The sequence below is a fragment of the Mizuhopecten yessoensis genome, unplaced genomic scaffold, assembly GCF_002113885.1.
Source record: "Mizuhopecten yessoensis strain PY_sf001 unplaced genomic scaffold, ASM211388v2 scaffold10413, whole genome shotgun sequence".
NCBI lineage: Eukaryota > Metazoa > Mollusca > Bivalvia > Pectinida > Pectinidae > Mizuhopecten > Mizuhopecten yessoensis.
The window spans coordinates 176,784-198,735 of record NW_018408534.1 but is presented as its reverse complement, the minus strand read 5'-3'; the positions used below and the strand labels follow the sequence as shown (position 1 = coordinate 198,735).

Sequence of the window (21,952 nt, the reverse complement as noted above, 5' to 3'; positions counted from 1 at the left end):
GCTGAGATTACCTGTGAATACGGTAAGTAAATGTCCTACACTCTGATTGGCTGAGATGGACCTCACGTACTGTTATTGTCCAATGGTCTGACTGACTGAGTTTGACTATGTTTATAATGAATGTACATGTCATGCGACCGGATTTGCAAAGGTTTTGTGTGATTACTGTAAAGACACGGGGATTGATTGGTTGAAATGGACTGTACTGTAATTTGTGAGCTACTTGAACGCTGAGTGTGGAAATGTGTATACTCATTGTAAGAGTCTAGGCTCCTTATTGGCTAAGGTTGACAGTGTTTACAGTAAGGGTTGTTTGAGTTGTGTTTGTATTGAGCCGTCTGATTGGCTAAAATGACAGTAAAATTAATATTGTGAGATCCAACCGCTGGGATTGGTTGTTTGTATTATTTACTGTAGCTGTTTTCCTGTCTACTTGACTTGGATCGATAGCGTATTATGGAAGAAGTGTGCAGTCTGAAATTGATTGTATGTGAGAGAAGTGTGGTCTAGTTTACTCTAACAGACTTTGTATAATGTAATTGACATGCAGTTTTATCAGCAAAAATGTATGTGAAATCTTTATTTTGAAGTTAGCATTAGTCGCATTATGTTACAGCATATTTGCCATCTGGTTATACAAGATTAACCTGACAAGAGATTAAAACAAGAAAGGGTAGGAATGTTTCGAGACAGTATCAACAAGGAATAAAAACAATGTCAAAAAACCCGAGAGAATACCGAAGGGTCACTAAAACAAAAATTTTGACTCAAAATCGATACTAGGGTAAAATATGAATGGAAAAAAAGAGAAAAAATGTATATTGAGATCATTGAAAAAGTACAAGGTGATATGACCAGGTGTTCCGGAAGGGTGAGCGTCTTTTGCTTCATCGACGACATCGCAATGTAAATTAAGGTCAAATCGTAGTAAGCCGTCCCTGTTGGTTATGTTATTAAAGCTCGAGTGTGTACATATGATGCGGTCAATAAGTTTCTTGTTTTTCAAAGACAGCCCGTCGTTGATATATGAGATTTTTGTTGTATTTTCAAAATTGTTTTAAAATGAGCAATGGTTCATTTTGTATTTCATTTGCTTCATCAAGAAACATTGCTAGATTGTTTCTAGATGCGTATAGTTAGTTTAACTGTAATAAAGTCTGGTTTTACAACTGGCTACAAGCATCGTAATTACTGTAAATGTCATGCAGTCTGATTGGCTGTACTGCGTTGTGCGGTTTGGTTGGCTGAACAGGTAGAGCTGAGAGAAAGTACAGTTTATCAAGCCATAGGTTTAAAAGTCACCTACAAGTATAAAGCCGATCGTTTGTAGTGATATAAAAGTGACCTGTTGATCTATAGTTGGACACGTTACAATGTCATGTTTTAAAACCATTCTCAATTCTCTTTTGAAACGTTATTATGTGTTATATTTTTGTGTGTAAATAAATATAGAGCGTGTAACACTAGTACATTGTTTTATAAAAGTTCCGTAATACTTTGTGTTGTCCCTAGTATTTTGTTTTATAAACGTTCCGTAATACTTTGTGTTGTCCCTAGTATTTTGTTTTATAAACGTTCCGTAATACTTTGTGTTGTCCCTAGTATTTTGTTTTATAAACGTTCCGTAATACTTTGTGTTGTCCCTAGTATTTTGTTTTATAAACGTTCCGTAATACTTTGTGTTGTCCCTAGTATTTTGTTTTATAAACGTTCCGTAATACTTTGTGTTGTCCCTAGTATTTTGTTTTATAAACGTTCCGTAATACTTTGTGTTGTCCCTAGTATTTTGTTTTATAAACGTTCCGTAATACTTTGTGTTGTCCCTAGTATTTTGTTTTATAAACGTTCCGTAATACTTTGTGTTGTCCCTAGTATTTTGTTTTATAAACGTTCCGTAATACTTTGTGTTGTCCCTAGTATTTTGTTTTATAAACGTTCCGTAATACTTTGTGTTGTCCCTAGTATTTTGTTTTATAAACGTTCCGTAATACTTTGTGTTGTCCCTAGTATTTTGTTTTATAAACGTTCCGTAATACTTTGTGTTGTCCCTAGTATTTTGTTTTATAAACGTTCCGTAATACTTTGTGTTGTCCCTAGTATTTTGTTTTATAAACGTTCCGTAATACTTTGTGTTGTCCCTAGTATTTTGTTTTATAAACGTTCCGTAATACTTTGTGTTGTCCCTAGTATTTTGTTTTATAAACGTTCCGTAATACTTTGTGTTGTCCCTAGTATTTTGTTTTATAAACGTTCCGTAATACTTTGTGTTGTCCCTAGTATTTTGTTTTATAAACGTTCCGTAATACTTTGTGTTGTCCCTAGTATTTTGTTTTATAAACGTTCCGTAATACTTTGTGTTGTCCCTAGTATTTTGTTTTATAAACGTTCCGTAATACTTTGTGTTGTCCCTAGTATTTTGTTTTATAAACGTTCCGTAATACTTTGTGTTGTCCCTAGTATTTTGTTTTATAAACGTTCCGTAATACTTTGTGTTGTCCCTAGTATTTTGTTTTATAAACGTTCCGTAATACTTTGTGTTGTCCCTAGTATTTTGTTTTATAAACGTTCCGTAATACTTTGTGTTGTCCCTAGTATTTTGTTTTATAAACGTTCCGTAATACTTTGTGTTGTCCCTAGTATTTTGTTTTATAAACGTTCCGTAATACTTTGTGTTGTCCCTAGTATTTTGTTTTATAAACGTTCCGTAATACTTTGTGTTGTCCCTAGTGTTTTGTTTTATAAAAGTTCCGTAATACTTTGTGTTGTCCCTAGTGTTTTGTTTTATAAACGTTCCGTAATACTTTGTGTTGTCCCTAGTGTTTTGTTTTATAAACGTTCCGTAATACTTTGTGTTGTCCCTAGTGTTTTGTTTTATAAACGTTCCGTAATACTTTGTGTTGTCCCTAGTGTTTTGTTTTATAAACGTTCCGTAATACTTTGTGTTGTCCCTAGTGTTTTGTTTTATAAACGTTCCGTAATACTTTGTGTTGTCCCTAGTGTTTTGTTTTATAAACGTTCCGTAATACTTTGTGTTGTCCCTAGTGTTTTGTTTTATAAACGTTCCGTAATACTTTGTGTTGTCCCTAGTGTTTTGTTTTATAAACGTTCCGTAATACTTTGTGTTGTCCCTAGTGTTTTGTTTTATAAAAGTTCCGTAATACTTTGTGTTGTCCCTAGTATTTTGTTTTATAAACGTTCCGTAATACTTTGTGTTGTCCCTTGTATTTTGTTTTATAAACGTCCCGTAATACTTTGTATTGTCACTAGTACTTTGTTTTATAAACGTTCCGTAATACTTTGTGTTGTCCCTAGTGTTTTGTTTTATAAAAGTTCCGTAATACTTTGTGTTGTCCCTAGTGTTTTGTTTTATAAACGTTCCATAATACTTTGTGTTATCCCTAGTGTTTTGTTTTATAAACGTTCCGTAATACTTTGTGTTGTCCCTAGTATTTTGTTTTATAAACGTTCCGGAATACTTTGTATTGTCACTAGTACTTTGTTTTATAAACGTTCCGTAATACTTTGTGTTGTCCCTAGTACTTTGTTTTTTAAACGTTCCATAATACTTTGTGTTGTCCCTAGTATTTTGTTTTATGAAAGTTCCGTAATACTTTGTGTTGTCCCTAGTACTTTGTTTTATAACCGTTCCGTAATACTTTATGTTGTCCCTAGTACTTTGGTTTATAAAAGTTCCGAAATACTTTGTGTTGTACCTAGTGTTTTGTTTTATAAACTTTCCGTAATACTTTGATTTGTCCCTAGTGTTTTGCTTTATAAAAGTTCCGAAATACTTTGTGTTGTTCCTAGTGGTTTGTTTTATAAACGTTCAGTAATACTTTGTGTTGTACCTAGTGTTTTGTTTTATTAAAGTTCCGTAATACTTTATGTTGTCCCTAGTACTATGTTTTATAAAAGTTTCGTAATACTTTGTGTTGTACCTAGTGTTTTGTTTTATAAAAGGTCCGTAATACTTTGTGTTGTACCTAGTGTTTTGTTTAATAAACGTTCCGTAATCCTTTGTGTTGTCCCTTGTATTTTGTTTTATAAACTTTCCGTAATACTTTGTGTTGTTCCTAGTGGTTTGTTTTATAAACGTTTCGTAATACTTTGTGTTGTACCTAGTGTTTTGTTTAATAAACGTTCCGTAATACTTTGATTTGTCCCTAGTGTTTTGCTTTATAAAAGTTCCGAAATACTTTGTGTTGTACCTAGTGTTTTGTTTTATTAACGTTCCGTAATACTTGGTGTTGTCCCTAGTGGTTTGTTTTATAAACGTTTCGTAATACTTTGTGTTGTACCTAGTGTTTTGTTTTATAAACGTTCCGTAATACTTTGTGTTGTCCCTAGTGTTTTGTTTAATAAACGTTCCGTATTACTTTGTGTTGTTCCTAGTGTTTTGTTTTATAAACGTTCCGTAATACTTTGTGTTGTCCCTAGTACTTTGTTTTATAAAAGTTCCGTAATACTTTGTGTTGTCCCTAGTATTTTGTTTTATAAAAGTTCCGTAATACTTTGTGTTGTCCCTAGTATTTTGTTTTATAAAAGTTCCGTAATACTTTGTGTTGTCCCTAGTACTTTGTTTTATAAACGTTCCGTAATACTTTGTGTTGTCCCTATTGTTTTGTTTTATAAACGTTCCGTAATACTTTGTGTTGTCCCTATAACTTTGTTTTATAAACGTTCCGTAATACTTTGTGTTGTCCCTAGTGTTTTGTTTTATTAAAGTTCCGTAATACTTTGTGTTGTTCCTATAACTTTGTTTTATAAACGTTCCGTAATACGTTGTGTTGTCCCTAGTATTTTGTTTTATAAAAGTTCCGTAATACTTTGTGTTGTCCCTAGTTTTTTTAAATACTTTGTTTTGTATGAAGTATGTATTGAGTTCAGTACAAAGAACATGGGCAAGGCATTGCTGACCTTTTGACTTAAGACTTGATTTTAAACTTCGGTTTTTAATTCTTTTCCAACAACACGTGGAATATCTTATCAATTATAAAGATGCTTTGCTATCAACGACATCATTCAACTGTGATGTCATTAGGGGGCCTCTGACAAAGTTTAACCTTGTTTTAATTCACCATGTGACCATTCCCTGTAATCATTAAATATCACTTATTATTGTCAAATTTAAGAATTATAGAGTAAATAACGTCACATTCGTTCGTTGTCCTTAATAACATTTGTGTTAAGGGCATCACGACCAGGAACTATATATTTACCCTCCAAGCGGTTTATAGTCCCTTCTATGGTCGCCATCATATCGTTGACAAGGTTGCCAAACGACTTGTTACGTCGCTCTTTTGTCTCTATAATCTCTGTAAATCAATGAGGACAGATAAAGCTATGTTATTGTATAAAATTAAGAGGTTACTGTACATGTGTTTTATAAAACCGTGAGGTTTGGCTTCGCTGCCGAAAAGAAATCTTGCATGTTTTGAAGATTCTTACTATAAGAAAATAATCGGTACAGCACACACCCCGTGTGATCCCAGATAAAGTTATTTAAAGTGTAAAATCATTGTAATAAGGCTTATTGGGCTTATCACCGATGATATACAGTAGTATATGTTTGGTAGCAGTTATATCTCGACATTGCATATCGTTTTTTCAACGCCAACATAACTCTTACTGGTTGTGTGTAGATCAAACTGTCTATTTAAGTAATTACACTTCACCCATCGTATCAGTTACACTGACTATCCTTACCCGTATCTGTTGCACCGACTATCCTTACCCGTATCTGTTACACGGACTATTCTTACCTGTATCTGTTACACTGACTATCCTTACCTGTATCTGTCACACTGATTATCCTTACCTGTATCTGTAACACTGACTATCCTTACCTGCATCTGTTACACTGATTATCCTTACTCGTATCTGTTACACTGACTATCCTGTATCTGTTACACTGACTATCCTGTATCTGTTACACTGACTATCCTCACCTGTATCTGTTACACTGATTATCCTTAGCCGTATCTTTTACACTGGTTATCCTTACCCGTATCTGTTACACGGACTATTCATACCTGTATCTGTTACACTGACTATCGTTACCCATATCTGTAACACTGACTATCCTTGCCTGCATCTGTTACACAGATTATCCTTAGCCGTATCTTTTACACTGATGATCCTTACCCGTATCTGTTACACTGACTATCCTTACCCGTATCTGTTACACTGATTATCCTTACTCGTATCTGTTACACTGACTATCGTTACCCGTATCTGTAACACTGACTATCCTTACCTGCATCTGTTACACAGATTATCCTTAGCCGTATCTTTTACACTGATTATCCTTACCCGTATCTGTTACACTGGTTATCCTTACCCGTATCTGTTACACTGACTATCCTTACCTGTATCTGTTACACTGACTTTCCTTACCTGTATCTGTTTCACTAACTATCCTTACCTGTATCTGTTACACTGATTATCCTTAGCCGTATCTTTACACTGATTATCCTTATCTGTATCTGTAACACTGACTATCCTTACCTGCATCTGTTACACTGATTATCCTTAGCCGTATCTTTTACACTGATTATCCTTACCCGTATCTGTTACACTGGTTATCCTTACCCGTATCTGTTACACTGACTATCCTTACCTGTATCTGTTACACTGACTATCCTTACCCGTATCTGGTACACTGATAATCTTTACCTGTATCTGTTACACTGACTATCCTTACCTGTATCTGTTACACTGACTATCCTTACCCGTATCTGTTACACGGATTATCCTTACCTGTATCTGTTACACTGATTATCCTTACCTGTATCTGTTACACTGACTATCCTTACCTGTATCTGTTACACTGACTATCCTTATCCGTATCTGTTACACGGATTATCCTTACCCGTATCTGTTACACTGACTATCCTTACCCGTATATGTAACACTGGTTATCCTTACCTGTATATGTTACACTGACTATCCTTACCTGTATCTGTTACACTGACTATCCTTATCCGTATCTGTTACACTGATTATCCTTACCCGTATATGTAACACTGGTTATCCTTACCTGTATCTGTTACACTGACTATCCTTACCTGTATCTGTTACACTGACAATCCTTAACCTTATATGTTACACTGATTATCCTTTTCCGTATCTGTTACATTGAATATCATTACCCGTATATGTTACACTGACTATCCTTACCCGTATCTGTTACTCTGACGATCCTTATCCGTATCTGTTCCAATAACTGTCCTTACCTGTATCTATTACACTGACTATCTTTACCCGAATCTGTTATACTGACTATCCTTACCTCTATCTGTTACACTGACTATCCTTACCTGTATCTGTTACAATAACTATCCTTACCTGTATATGTTACACTGACTATCCTTATCCGTATCTGTTACAATAACTGTCCTTACCTGTATCTGTTACACTGACTATCTTAACCTGTATCTGTTACACTGAATATCCTTACCCGTATATGTAACACTGATTATCCTTACCCGTATATGTTACACTGACTATCCTTACCCGTATCTGTTACTCTGACTATCCTTAGCCGTATCTTTTACACTGACTATCTTTACCCGTATCTGTTATACTGACTATCCTTACCCGTATCTGTTACACTGACTATCCTTACCCGTATCTGTTACACTGACTATCCTTACACGTATTTGTTACACTGACTATCCTTACCCGTATCTGTGTTATTGATATTTTCTTCTAGCTCCTTGATGTTTTCCTTTACAGTCACCAGTTTTTGAGAGTCCATGTTGGCCATAATGTTTTTGACCCATGTGTTAGCCGATGACTGAGAGTTAGCCTGACCTGATCCTAGTGAAGCTGTCATTCCCAAAATCTAAAAAAACCAAATCAGTAGGGATCAAGCATGCGATCACTTCCCTAAATTACATTTGTTTTTTCCTCTATTCTTAAATTTATTATCTGTTTACCAAAATTTATACTTGAATTGTATCGGTTAACATGCATATGAATTTAATTTACATTTTACTAGAGGTGTAAATAAATGCATACCTCACAATACGATACGTATTGCGATCGGAAACTTTAGATACGATACATATATATCTGTTTAACATCTGTATACACTGTATTTGTTTACGCTATTTCTGAATACACTGTATTTTTATACATTATACTTGTATACGCTATACCTGTATACACTTTATTTGTTTACACTGTATTTGTATACACTATATCTGTATACACTATATCTGTATACACTATATCTATATACACTATACTTGTATACACTATATCTATATACACTATATCTGTATATCACTTTATCTGTATACACTATGTTTGTATACACCATATCTGTATACACTGTATTTATATACACTATATTTATATACACTATACCTGTATACGCGATATCTGTATAAACTGTATTTGTATACACCATATCTGTATACAATGTATTTGTATACACTATATCTATATACACTATACTTGTATACGCTATATCTGTATACACTATACTTGTATACACTATATCTGTATACACTATACTTGTATACGCTTTATCTGGATACGTTATTTAAGGATTAACTTGAATATATTTTATGTTATGGAGATATAACACAAAAAAACCGGAGTGTACTTTAAATAAACCGCGAAGCGGTTTATTATTAGAGTACTCTCCGTTTTTTGTGTGTTATAGCTCCATAACATGTAAAATATATTCAAGTTAATCCTTATAATCTAATCTACTATACACAATCCCTGTGAAAATCCACTTTTATTGATGGACTCTTTTCTTTGATAAATTATTGCGCTGCTGTATTAGCCAATCAAATGCGAGTTTTCATTTCATACGAGATTTTATACAAGAAATACGCGTAATTATGTGTCGCCTGTCCCGCTTTGTCAATATAATAAGCATTTGACATAGTACATAACGAAACGGACCTAAATGCAAAATCATATACATTGGGATTTTTTTAAAGTCCAGAAAGGGCCGGTTTCCAAAACGGCCCCTTCTCTGATTCAAATTTCCTGTTGGTGGTGCATTGCCCATGCCGTTGTGGTCACAAATCTATAAAGTATAAAGATTTAGGTCACTTGGTTTGTTTTTTATGGCTCCTCAAAGTTGTACCTTTCAGAAGCTGTCTAAGTGTTGATAAAATGTGCATGTTATGTAAAATATTAATGAAAATCTAATCAAATGATGGTCACCGTAAAGAATACATTCATGGCATGATTGTGACAAAAAATCATGTTTCCATCGCGCCATTTGGCTGTTTTATGGAAGAAACAATCTCAAAAATGCCATTTTCGATGATAACATTTTAGACACAAAAACTGTGTTTTTTAGAGAATACACCCTTTTATGGGCGTTGGATGCAAACCAATTTTTATCCTATTAAACAGTACGTAATATGCTATTGATGAGAGGAAAAATCATCAAAATGTAAGTGGTGGAACATTTTCAAATGTTGGGTTGAATTAGCCTATGGTTGAATTGCCGATTTTCGACTTTCTTTAGATAATTAACAAAAAAACGAGAGTATTTGCTCGGTATGTTGAGAATATGTACACAGATATGAAAAAAAGTGAGAGAAACACTTTTTCATAAAAAAAATCCAAGATGGCTACTTCACAAGTCCCCGTGGTTGAAGACATTGGCTGACAAATAGACAGAACAACAAACAAAACGTGTTCCTTATGATTTTGGTTGGTTTTCGCATTTACGGGAGTGTTCATAGCTACGGGCGATTGTATAATACCTATATTTATAAGTTTGGTTAGTCACATGGTAACGGGGATCTTTCATATCGAGCCCCAAACATACTTTCGACATATGCACTCCGTTGCCGCATGGAAAACTATTTCAAGTTTTGTCGGAATTTCTTTACCTGTGGTTGTAATGGTCGAGGGTTTTCCAGCGTCCTGTAATACCCAAGGTAGTACAAGATACTGGAGATGTGCGCACACATTCCCATCGTTCTCTCTCCAACTGGGCACTGGCAGTAGTAGTCCTTTATTGGGGCCTCAACATCGGGTGAAACGGTGAACCGTATCCAAACGTTATATTTCGTTTGGCTTTTGTGTCGAGAATGTATTTGACATCGGAGAAGGTCTGGGGAGTGCTGGTAAAGCCACACCTCATAGTCTCCGTCATCACTTAAATGTTCGGCGATGTAACCAGGAGCCAGAGATATCTGATACGTTCCACACGTAATGGTTCTCAAGTAATCAAGATCGAGACGGGGAAACAGTACGGAAGATGCATCCATCTTGACAAACTCGGACCTTGCCCGTCTAGATAGATCCGGATCTGTCTTGACTCTCTGAGCTAAACCATTCGGTGTTGTCAAACGGTCCTTCATACGTTCAGCCATTAGCCTATCTTTGGCATCTCTCTCTGGAGATCTCTGGTAGATCGGTCCTCTAATACCATTCAGACAGGCTGTGACGGTTCGAAGCAAAGCCTCGATGACATTGATAAAGCTGTTAGACACCAATTGCGTTCGGAAGAACGTCCAGTGTTTCAGACGACCATGATAGGATTCCACAATCCACCTCGATTTGGTGATAGTTCTGTCAAGATTTGCTTGGACGTCAGAATGTTGACTTTGACCGGGTTTCAGGTATGACGGCATGCTAGCATTGAGGCCAGAGGCTTCGAGAACTGGTAGGACATCTCTAAAACCTCGGTCAACGACAACGTTGTCGTCTGGTTGTAGCCAAGTAACTAGCTTGTCCATGACTTTTTTTGTAATTGTAGCATCATTTTCGCTGCCAGTGAATGGTCCTACTGTGTCCAGAATGTAGCCATCTGGTAAGGCGATGCTCATGAATTTGAGATAGTTTCTCTTCTTCTGGCCACAGTAGGACATTCTCTGGAGCTTGTGGTCGGAGCTTTTCTGGATATAAATATAGGTGCCATCTAATATGGCAGTGGCTTTATCTCCAAAAAATGCTTCTGAAAAGACAGTATTGTGCCCGAGCAACTGTTCTCTTGTCAAGTGATCCGGACCTAGAAATTGTGGGACTATCGATGTGTCTAATGCCTGTACTATGGAGTGGAAAGTTTTGGACACACTTGACTTGGAAATTCCAAAAAGAGAAGAACACTGACTCCAGGAAATGTCGGTTTTCAGTTTTACCCAGAACAGTAATAGAGCATCGTGTGTAGTCTTGGTATATATACCAGATGAAAGATATGGGGAACAGTGCGAGTGGATTTCGAGGAACTGATCTTTGGACCAACCTGTCCAGGCCATGCATGCCGAGTCATCAAGAGAAGAAAAGCTTATTGTAAACGCAGACTGGTTCTGTGAAAGGACGTGCGACACCTCTAGGAGGTCATTAATGATTTCGGACGATTTTGATGGTAACTGAGATTCCAAGGAACCTCTACCATCAAGGACAACCTCTGTAGACGGATCTAAGTCGTTACCAATAAGGTGAATGGAGCAGACGCGGGATGAGGTGGGACACCACAGTTTGTGTGAATAGATCAGGTGATGTCTTGCACGTTTTGGTAAGACTGATGATTTTGTTCCATTTCTTGCAAAGGTAACAAGACAGAGACAGCATTTTTTGTGTGAAGATGATCCATTCAAAAGATCATGAAGGGTCAGCAACGGCAGGATATGGGACGGGGAGTCGTCTTCTTCCTCTATTTCCTGGTTCTGCTCGGGTTCAGGTTCAGGCTGATTTTTGTTCCGAAGATACTTCATGTAGCACTTCTGGCAAATAAGTGCTTGTTCCTTTGCTGACATCAATCCTTGTTGCACCAGCGTATCTAGGAGCCATTTATATTGTGGACTATTTACATTGCGTGCACTTCTGTTCTTATTGCCACTACGTTTCTTGAAGTATACTTGACACCCTTCTCCAACACATTTACCCTCCATCTTGAAACAATAACGATTGGTTTATGAAGCGTCGATAAAGTAACAAAATAGCAAGCCACCGATGATTGCTGTAAACAGCTAATACTTAGTAGTTTGGTACAATTATGCGAAAATGTGTGATAAATAACGAACAACTAATTACACAAAATAACAAGACAATATAATAAATCACATTCAATACCTCCAAGAAGCGCAGAATTGATTGATTACTTAGAACAAAATAAAGTATTTCATATGGATAATCTATCTATTCGATGTGGCGTGGTCGGCAGGCACAAAGAAAGTGAGACAAGTCAGGGTCCCAACCCTGACAGAGCCACAACGCTTTGGAGATGGGACAATAAAACAAGGAAAGTGAGACAAGAATAGCTAGCGTCGAGTCAATGATTCCGTAAACGTATAGACAAAGACAAGAAGATACGGATAAATGTACAAGGCCACACGATCAGAAAATTCAGAAGAGGACAACTTGAGATAGAACAGTATTCATGTATCAGGGTGTCCTCAGTGTAAATCTTTATATCGATACTGTTTATTTAGTCGTTACACATCATAAAACTGTCATGAAAATATCCGCTCTGATATTCAATATAAAAGTTTGTATATAATAAGCTATATAANATGTTTTATGAATAAATACGATGTTTTGGAAATATTTATCAAATGATAAATGCTGAAATTGACAACTTTATAAAAATACATTTTCACTGAAATTATGAAATCTGGGTGTCGGAAAGGAGTAAAATTATTCTTCGGAAAAGAAAAAAACAGTAGTGGAGCTAGATAAGAAATTATACGGGGGCAGGCTCCTATGGAGAATTAACATTACTGGAAGCAGGCCCTTTCAGGTTCTTCTACCCATGATACATGTATGATTGAGGTTTGGTTGGTGTAGCTCTTATACTTTGTCAGAAAGAGCCTAATATGCAAGAGCTAAACGCAAAACCTTAACCAGAAACCGTTGAAATGCTAGTAAAGAGTGTAATGCATTCAGCTATACATCACATGATACACCTATGACCCAAGTTTGGATGCTCTAGCATTTATACTTTGTTAGAAACAGCCTAATATGTAAGAGCTAAACGCAAGACCTTAACTTTGAGTTTTTTTCTAAGTCCAGAAATTTGAGGCTTTTAGCCAAAACATGCAGAAATCAATGAAATGTTTTTAGTGCAGTAGGCTCCACTACCCATGCTTCATCTATGATCGAGGTTTTGTTGGTGTGGCTTTGTCAGAAACAGAGCTAAACGCAAAACCTTAACATTGTTGACGCCGCCGTCGCCGTCGGAAAAGCAACGCCTATGTGTCTTTCCGACATCCGTCGTAGGCGACACAAAAACGAGTCTTAGGAGTTTTTATTTTTGCGAACCTTGGCGAGCAAAAATTAAAACTTCGAGACGAGTTTCATGAAAGCTCATATGAAATGAAAACAATTTAAGATACTTTTTATCACATAACTCAGAAAACTTACATTTTGACAGGTTTTAAAGCCAAAATGTAGAGGGCTTAATCAAACGGAGACAGCTATTTTGTTGCGCCATTCACAATTGATGACGTCACATCATTGTCCATATTATGACGTCACAATCGATTTCTGACTGGCATAGCCAATGAAAAACGCTCCAGGGAATATTACACTAGTGACATATATAAAAAATATTACACGGGCAAATTCTCTGGATAACAGGTCGATCATGTGACACGCTATATCTGTATACACTATACCTGTATATGCTATACCTGTATACACTGTATTTGTATACGCTACATCTGTATTTACTTGATTTGTTTACGCTAAACCTGTATACACTATATTTGTAAACACTTTATATGTATACACTTTATTTGTAAACACTTTATGTGTATACACTTTATTTGTAAACACTTTATATGTATACACTTTATTTGTAAACACTTTATATGTATACACTTTATTTGTTTACACTTTACTGCTATACAGTATGTTTTTATACACTATTTGATATACAATGATACACCTTGTGTGTTGACCGTACCTGCGGAAGACGAACATATGCACTTGTAAACTTCTCGTCCCAGTAGATTCGCATCACTGCGTTGTAAGGTGTATCCTCGTACGTTCTGTGACACTCATCGAACACAATGAGAGAAAACGTTTGCAGGGTAACATCTTCTTTTGCCAACAGACAGTTAACAAGTATCTGCGGCGTAGCCACAATCACATCGTGACTGAAAGAAACATCATAGACTAATATCACTGTATCAGATACACAGCATCGCCTTCTCAAAAAGATTAATCAGTTTGGTATGAATAATAAAGGCTTAACTTGTTATGAACACAAACAGGAATTGAAAACTTATTTTTCGAGATTTCGAAAACGTTTATTTCCTTTATCAAGCAAAGATTGCAAATGACCGGTGTGTCGACTCTAAACCGCTGAAAAAAGGCCGCTTACGTTTATCGCGATCCAAACGGTTGAACCGGATAGACCGGGGTTGTTCGTTTATGAAATAAGGTCGGACCTGGAATTTGAAGCTGCTTTCATGCACTTGCAAGGCCTTCATACACATTTGAAGGTCTGCCAGGGTTAATTCCCGAACATTTTACATTTAAAAACGAACAGGCCCAAACTCAGTCACAGTGTGCCGAATCAGTTATGTCAGCTTTCAAAAATCATCGGGACATTTCGCCCGATTGTACTTATAATCAGGGGATCACTTCTATACTATCTATGACTTATTCGCATACATTATTTCTCGTGAGCACTTACTTTTTCAGGTGAACTGACATGTCAATATATTTTTCTCTTGCTTGGCTTTCCCCCGTCATCACCTTGACCGGACATTTTAACAGTTCGTGACACCTATCCCGCTGTTGTGTTGCCAAAGCCGAGGTCGGCACCAGGAATATCACCTTACCCTGACCTCTCCTCAGGTGGTGCTGTAATGGAAAATTAGTATTTCTCTGTTCAATACTTCAGAAACATGGCAAAAGATCTTATTGTCCCATTATCAGTTTTTAGTAACAGTTAATATTGACTAAAAAGATTTACATATTTGACTCATTTGACCTTGAAAATAGATTAAGGTCATTCATTTGAACAAATTTGGTGGCCCGTGATCCTATCATGCCATTGGCAAACTATCATCACCCTTGGTTATTTAGAATGAGGTTTAAAGTGAACAGTTGACGCCGGATGATAGTACATGTTTATCAAAGTGGTTCCTGACTCAGTTGTTATGAAGAAAGGATGTTGACACTCATGTAATACAAGTTAAATGAGATTGTTAATGTGTTTAATATCTAATATAATTTCCAGCCTTAGAAAAACAAAATTGGTGTGCTAAAGACATTTAATTTCTATTCTTTTATCATCCAAATATGCGCCAATTCCTGAGGAATACCGGAATTAAAGGTAAAGGTAGTGCACTCTCACCATCGGATCACGGCATGAGATGTAAAGACCTTCATCTAGGATTTCAACACTTATTGTGAAAAAGGACGACATAATGGAAACGATCCAGCCTAATGAACATACCTTTATGTTAAGGAAAGGGTTTGAGAACGATTTTTTGACATTTTTGCATGCCTTCTGCATAAAACTCATCCCTTTAGACATGCACAATATACTGTAGCCGTCCTACTGCGGGGTGAAGTCATGCCATTGTTTAGTCTGGACATGTACAATACATTCTCGATCGGGTACTCATATAAAATCAAAGAGGTTTTTAAACATATCGCTATTTTGTGCCTTATTCCCGAATGGATCTGTAAGTTAACCTATGTGACATCCCAAAGTGAGGTACTCGCAGCGAAATACAGTACATAAATACAAGCAAGTGAACTCTTTGAACCAAGAGATAGCTAGTTACTACATGTGCAGGAAGGTGGACGTCACTTGACCAGCCTCTCCTCTACTCAAATTAACTTACACCCAAACCGATAATTGTGCCCGGGCATTGAAAACACTCCAAACAGCTATTCATGACGATCCCCAGTCGAAGGCAGCATTTGTTATCGACTCGACTGGATAGTCTATTTTAGATCAAAAATGAAGAAAGGGAAATCATGGCCTTTGGTCTTCAGGGTGCGGATCTGAGTGTTCTGCAACGCGTGAAGTAAACATTATATCTTTTTCGCTTTGTAAGGAAAAACAGCAGTGATTAAAACATGTATTAAAACATAGTATTTGAGCATGGGATGTAGTGGTCTAATGGTTACACACTTCTACTCGTCACACAAATAATGGTAACATTCTTAATCTGTTATAGGTCTGTTTTGATTTATAAGTCTTTTCTTAACAGAGTTGACCTCCATAGAACTACGATCTATACAGATGTAGAACATGAGCGGAGTTGACCTCCATAGATCTACGATCTATACAGATCTAGAACATGATCGGAGTTGAACCCCATAGAACTACAATCTATACAGATGTAGACCATGATCGGAGTTGACCCCCAGAGAACTATGATCTATACAGATGTAGACCACGATCGGAGTTGACCCCCAGAGAACTACGATCTATACAGAGGTAGAACATGATCGGAGCTGACCTCCATAGAACTACGGTCTATACAGATGTAGAACATGATCGGGGTTGACCCCCATAGAACTTCGATCTATTCAGATGTAGAACATGATCAGAGTTGACCTCCATAGATCTACGATCTATACAGAGGTAGAACATGATCGGAGTTGTCCCCCATAAAAATACGATCTATAAAGATGTAGAACACGACCGGAGTTGAACCCTACAAAAATACGATCTACACAGAGGTAGAAAATAGGGGGGGACGCTGTTTTACCTGCATGATCCTGATGGCCACGTGCGTCTTACCACTGGTAGTTGGATCAATGACTATAGAGTTATGTCACTCTAATCCGGGTTTGGCCAGCTCTTCCTGATATCTAGTGGGATAACAAACATCACTCAGCTATTCAACATCAATACCACTTACAAACATCACTCATCTCTTTAATATCAATAGCACTTACAAACATCACTCAGTATTTAACATCAATAACACTTACAAACATCTCTCAGTATTTAACATCAATAACATTAATAAACATTACTCAATATTTAATATGAATAACTAATGGTTACACACTTATACTCGTCACACAAATAATGGTAACATTCTTAATCTGTTATAGGTCTGTTTTGATTTATAAGGCTTTTCTTAACAGAGTTGACCTCCATAGAACTACGGTCTATACAGATGTAGAACCCGATCGGAGTTGACCTCCATAGAACTACGGTCTATACAGATGTAGAACCCGATCGGAGTTGACCTCCATAGAACTACGGTCTATACAGATGTAGAACCCGATCGGAGTTGACCTCCATAGATCTACGATCTATACAGAGGTAGAACATGATCGGAGTTGACCTCCATAGAACTACGATCTATACAGATGTAGAACACGACCGGAGTTGAACCCTACAAAAATACGATCTACACAGAGGTAGAAAATATGATTGGACGCTGTTTTACCTGCATGATCCTGATGGCCACGTGCGTCTTGCCACTGTTAGTTGGAGCAATGACTATAGAGTTATGTCCCTCTAATCCGGGTTTGGCCAGCTCTTCCTGATATCTAGTGGGATAACAAACATCACTCAGCTATTTAACATGAATAACAATTACAAACATCACTCAGCTATTTAACATGAATAACAATTACAAATATCACTCAGTTATTTAAAATGAATAACACTTACAAACATCACACAGTATTTCACATGAATAATATTTACAAACATCACTCAGTATTTCACAAATAACAATTATAAACATCACTCAGTATTTAACATCAATAACATTAATAAACATTACTCAATATTTAATATGAATAACATTTACAAACATCACTCAGTATTTAATATGAATAACACTTACAAACATCACTCAGTATTTCACATAACACTTATAAACATCACTCAGCTATTTAACATCAATAACACTTACAAACATCACTCAGTATTTCACATGAATAACACTTATTAACATCACTCAGTATTTCACATGAATAACATTTACAAACATCACTCAATATTTAATATGAATAACACTTACAAACATCACCCAGTATTTCACATAACACTATAAACATCACTCAGCTATTTAACATCAATAACACTTACAAACATCACTCAGTATTTCACATGAATAACACTTACAAACATCACTCAGTATTTCACATGAATAACGCTTATAAACATCACTCAGCTATTTCACATGAATGACAATTACAAACATCACTCAGTATTTCACATGAATAACACTTACAAACATCACTCAGTATTTCACATCAATAACACTTACAAACATTAGTCAGTTTTTCACATGAATAACACTTACAAACATCACTCAGTATTTAACATCAATAACCCTTACAAACATCACTCAGCTATTCAACATCAATAACACTTACAAACATCACTCAGTATTTCACATCAATAACACTTACAAACATCACTCAGCTATTAAACATCAATAACACTTACAAACATCACTCAGTATTTAACATGAATAACACTTATAAACATCACTCAGTATTTCACATGAATAACAATTACAAACATCACTCAGTATTTCACATGAATAACACTTACAAACATCAGTCAGCTATTTAATATGAATAACACTTACAAACATCACTCAGCTATTTAATATCAATAACACTTACAAACATCACTCAGTATTTAACATCAATAACACTTACAAACATCACTCAGTATTTCACATGAATAACACTTACAAACATCACTCAATATTTCACATGAATAACACAAACATCAGTCAGTATTTCACATGAATAACAATTACAAACATCAGTCAGTATTTCACATGAATAACACTTACAAACATCACTCAGCTATTTAACATGAATAACACTTACAAACATCACTCAGCTACTGCATAGCAGTTATATTTCGCGGGTTTTTTATTTTCGCTATATTCGCGTTTCGACTACAATTCGCAAATTATAAACATTAGTGAAATATTTAGCACATCACTGACGTTTTTAAGAAGTGTCACAGTATCGTATCATTACATGGTGAAAATATAACTCAACAACGTTACATAAAATTATGTAAATAGACAGTGGGACAGTGTATACACAATGCAAAATTTACACACACATTGACAAGCTGTGTACCTGTTTCAAAACGGATTTACCCTGAAATGATTATACTCAAAATACATTGCACAGCAAACTGGAATAATGCTGGCTCAAAATTATATTCATATATAAGTGATCTGCGAAATATTGGAAGCGGGTGTACAGCGAAATTTAACCCCCGCGAATATGTTCCGTAAACGAAAACGCGAAATATTGACCCCGCGAATTTAAAGCGTTCAACAGTATTTCCCATGAATTACACTTACAAACATCGATCATTCAGCTATTTAACATGAATAACACTTACAAACATCTATCAGCTATTCAACTTGAATAATCACCCCTGCAGGTCAAGGGTCTAGAAAAGAATATACCTGCTGTTACCCACTGCATGATTCGTAAGAGGCGACTAATGTCACAAATCACAAAGTGGTTACCATACCTCCCTCCGTTGGGGAGAAGAACCGAAATTCACGTACCTGTATAGTGATAGGTCTGATCCAATGGTCTCACTAGAATCCTGTACCGCGATACTGGGTGGTACGGAAGCCACTGGTTCTAAAAATACAAATATACATATACACGTGTATCGGTCTAGAGTGTGAGACCTGGTGGCAATAATATATATATAAAGTAGATAATAAATATATAAGTCCTTCCGAAGGAAAATTTGGAATAAAAACATATATATTTCAGATCGTCCGCTAGGCCTTTCTGCCTCCTATGGCTTCTTCAGGCGGATTATATATATATTTATAATACTCTAGAGGAGGGGTGTGGTGTGGAAGGATGTCGGTCACTACTTTACAAGCTACACTAAGGTACAATTTACTTATTAACTATCTTTCAACACGACAGGTTTGCAGTTTTAATTACACATGTGCTTACCTGACTGATCATTGCTTGCCATAGGAGATGACTCTGCACATGTTCCAGATAACTCGTCATGCTCTGTTGGTTGTCTAGCTGTCTGCTGGACCTGTTTCAATTTTGTCAATGCTTCTTCACCAGCGGAATCCTTAGCCGTAGAATTAAGGTTTTCTTCTTTTTTGGTGTCATTGGTATCGTGCGTGTGATCACGTTGGTGATTTGGTGACAAATTCAAACCTTTTAGATCAGTCATGGCTTCCCCATCATCTTAAACGTAAGATCATACATACAAAATGTAACAATTAATGTAATGACACAATCTTACAAGTTTAAACTTACAAAGTAAACACATGCTGACTAATACCAATTCACCCTGTATCAATCCCAACCGTCCACCATCAATGACACCTAAGTTACACAGCTGAGCATCAAGTGGCATAGAACGTGTATCGATCAGTAGAGTGAGAGGCAGTAATTAGATATATCTATAAACGTGTATCTGCCTAGAGTGTGAGAAGCAGTAATTATATATATATCTATACACATGTATCAACCTAGAGTGTGAGAGGCAGTAGTTAGATATATCTATAAACGTGTATCTGCCTAGAGTGTGAGAAGCAGTAGTTAGATATATCTATGCACATGTATCGGCCAAGAGTGTGAGAAGCAGTAGTTAGATATATCTATACACATGTATCGGCATAGAGTGTGAGAAGTAGTAGTTAGATATATCTATAAACATGTATCTGCCTCGAGTGTGAGAAGCAGTAGTTAGATATATCTATGCACATGTATCGGCCAAGAGTGTGAGAAGCAGTAGTTAGATATATATCTATAAACGTGTATCGGCCTAGAGTGTGAGAAGCAGTAGTTATATATATATCTATAAACGTGTATCGGCCTAGAGTGTGAGAAGCAGTAATTATATATATATCTATACACATGTATCAACCTAGAGTGTGAGAAGCAGTAGTTAGATATATCTATAAACGTGTATCTGCCTAGAGTGTGAGAAGCAGTAGTTAGATATATCTATACACATGTATCGGCCTAGAGTGTGAGAAGCAGTAGTTAGATATATCTATAAACATGTATCTGCCTAGAGTGTGAGAAGCAGTAGTTAGATATATCTATAAACATGTATCTGTATCGGCCTAGAGTGTGAGAAGTATTAATTAGATATATCTATGAACGTGTATCTGCCTAGAGTGTGAGAAGCAGTAATTAGATATATTGTTGTGAAAATGCACTGGTAAAGTGGCCGAGCCGACTTCTCTGTATGCTCGGTGAGCAGGTCAACTCGCCCGAAGGTGATGAGGTGCCGTGCGTGACAATATCGAGTGTAGTCTAGATCTACACTTGGTGAAGCCGCTATACGGACGTATTTCGCGTACTGTTGGTCTGATCGTAGATTGCACTTGCCGTTGCAGGCTAACCTTATACTTAACATTCATATCACTTGTAGCTTCTTACTACAATTGGTGTCAGAATTAAACATCATTTATAGCTGTAAATATCTCCGTTCGCGTTAACATACACACCGAACGGTAACTATTTATAACCACATTGTTATAGCCCGGGACCGTTGTGTTGTGAGTGAGATATATAGCTTTGTGCCGGTTTTGAACGGGGTGTTATTTAAACATGCCACTCAATATCAACGCAGCAACTTATGAGGAACTGGTTGGCATTAATGGAATAGGTCCTAACAGGGCTCAGGCCATTATTTAAAAGCGGGACGAGTGTGACAATACGTTAACATGGGCAGATTTGAAGACTTCAAGCCTAGTACCTAGTACGATGTGGGACCCGCTGATAAATAAGGGATTAGTGTCCCTTGAGCCGGTGGCTTCTGGGGGCCAGGTTTGGCAGGAAGGTGGGTTGATAGTGGGGCTTTACAACATGCCCGCAGCATGGCTGAAGAGATTGCTTTTGAGAGGAGGCTCAGGAAAAGCGATTTAGGATAAGGGAGGATGAATTAGCGAGAAGGGAAATCAAAATGCAAAGGCATATAGATGAAATGCGGGAGGAGTTTTCCCGTCAGCTTAGGGAAAAGGATGAGCAAATTCGGATAGCTCTATTGAAGCCAGAG

The 21,952-nt window shown here is 36.6% G+C and overlaps 1 protein-coding gene across 2 annotated transcripts in view; it reads right to left on the bottom strand.

Annotated features, from left to right (window-relative positions):
* The window catches only part of LOC110460513 (probable ATP-dependent RNA helicase DDX58), a 64,916-nt gene that overhangs the window by 16,883 nt on the left and 26,081 nt on the right, over positions 1 to 21,952 (bottom strand). For both annotated transcript variants that reach the window (XM_021513460.1, XM_021513461.1), the window contains 7 exons: positions 19,879 to 20,127; positions 19,470 to 19,548; positions 17,358 to 17,460; positions 14,627 to 14,796; positions 13,892 to 14,084; positions 7,684 to 7,846; positions 5,220 to 5,315 (listed from right to left, as the gene is read on the bottom strand). In XM_021513460.1, the coding sequence (XP_021369135.1) occupies positions 5,220 to 5,315; positions 7,684 to 7,846; positions 13,892 to 14,084; positions 14,627 to 14,796; positions 17,358 to 17,460; positions 19,470 to 19,548; positions 19,879 to 20,127 (1,053 nt within the window). The remainder of the gene's footprint in view (positions 1 to 5,219; positions 5,316 to 7,683; positions 7,847 to 13,891; positions 14,085 to 14,626; positions 14,797 to 17,357; positions 17,461 to 19,469; positions 19,549 to 19,878; positions 20,128 to 21,952) is intronic.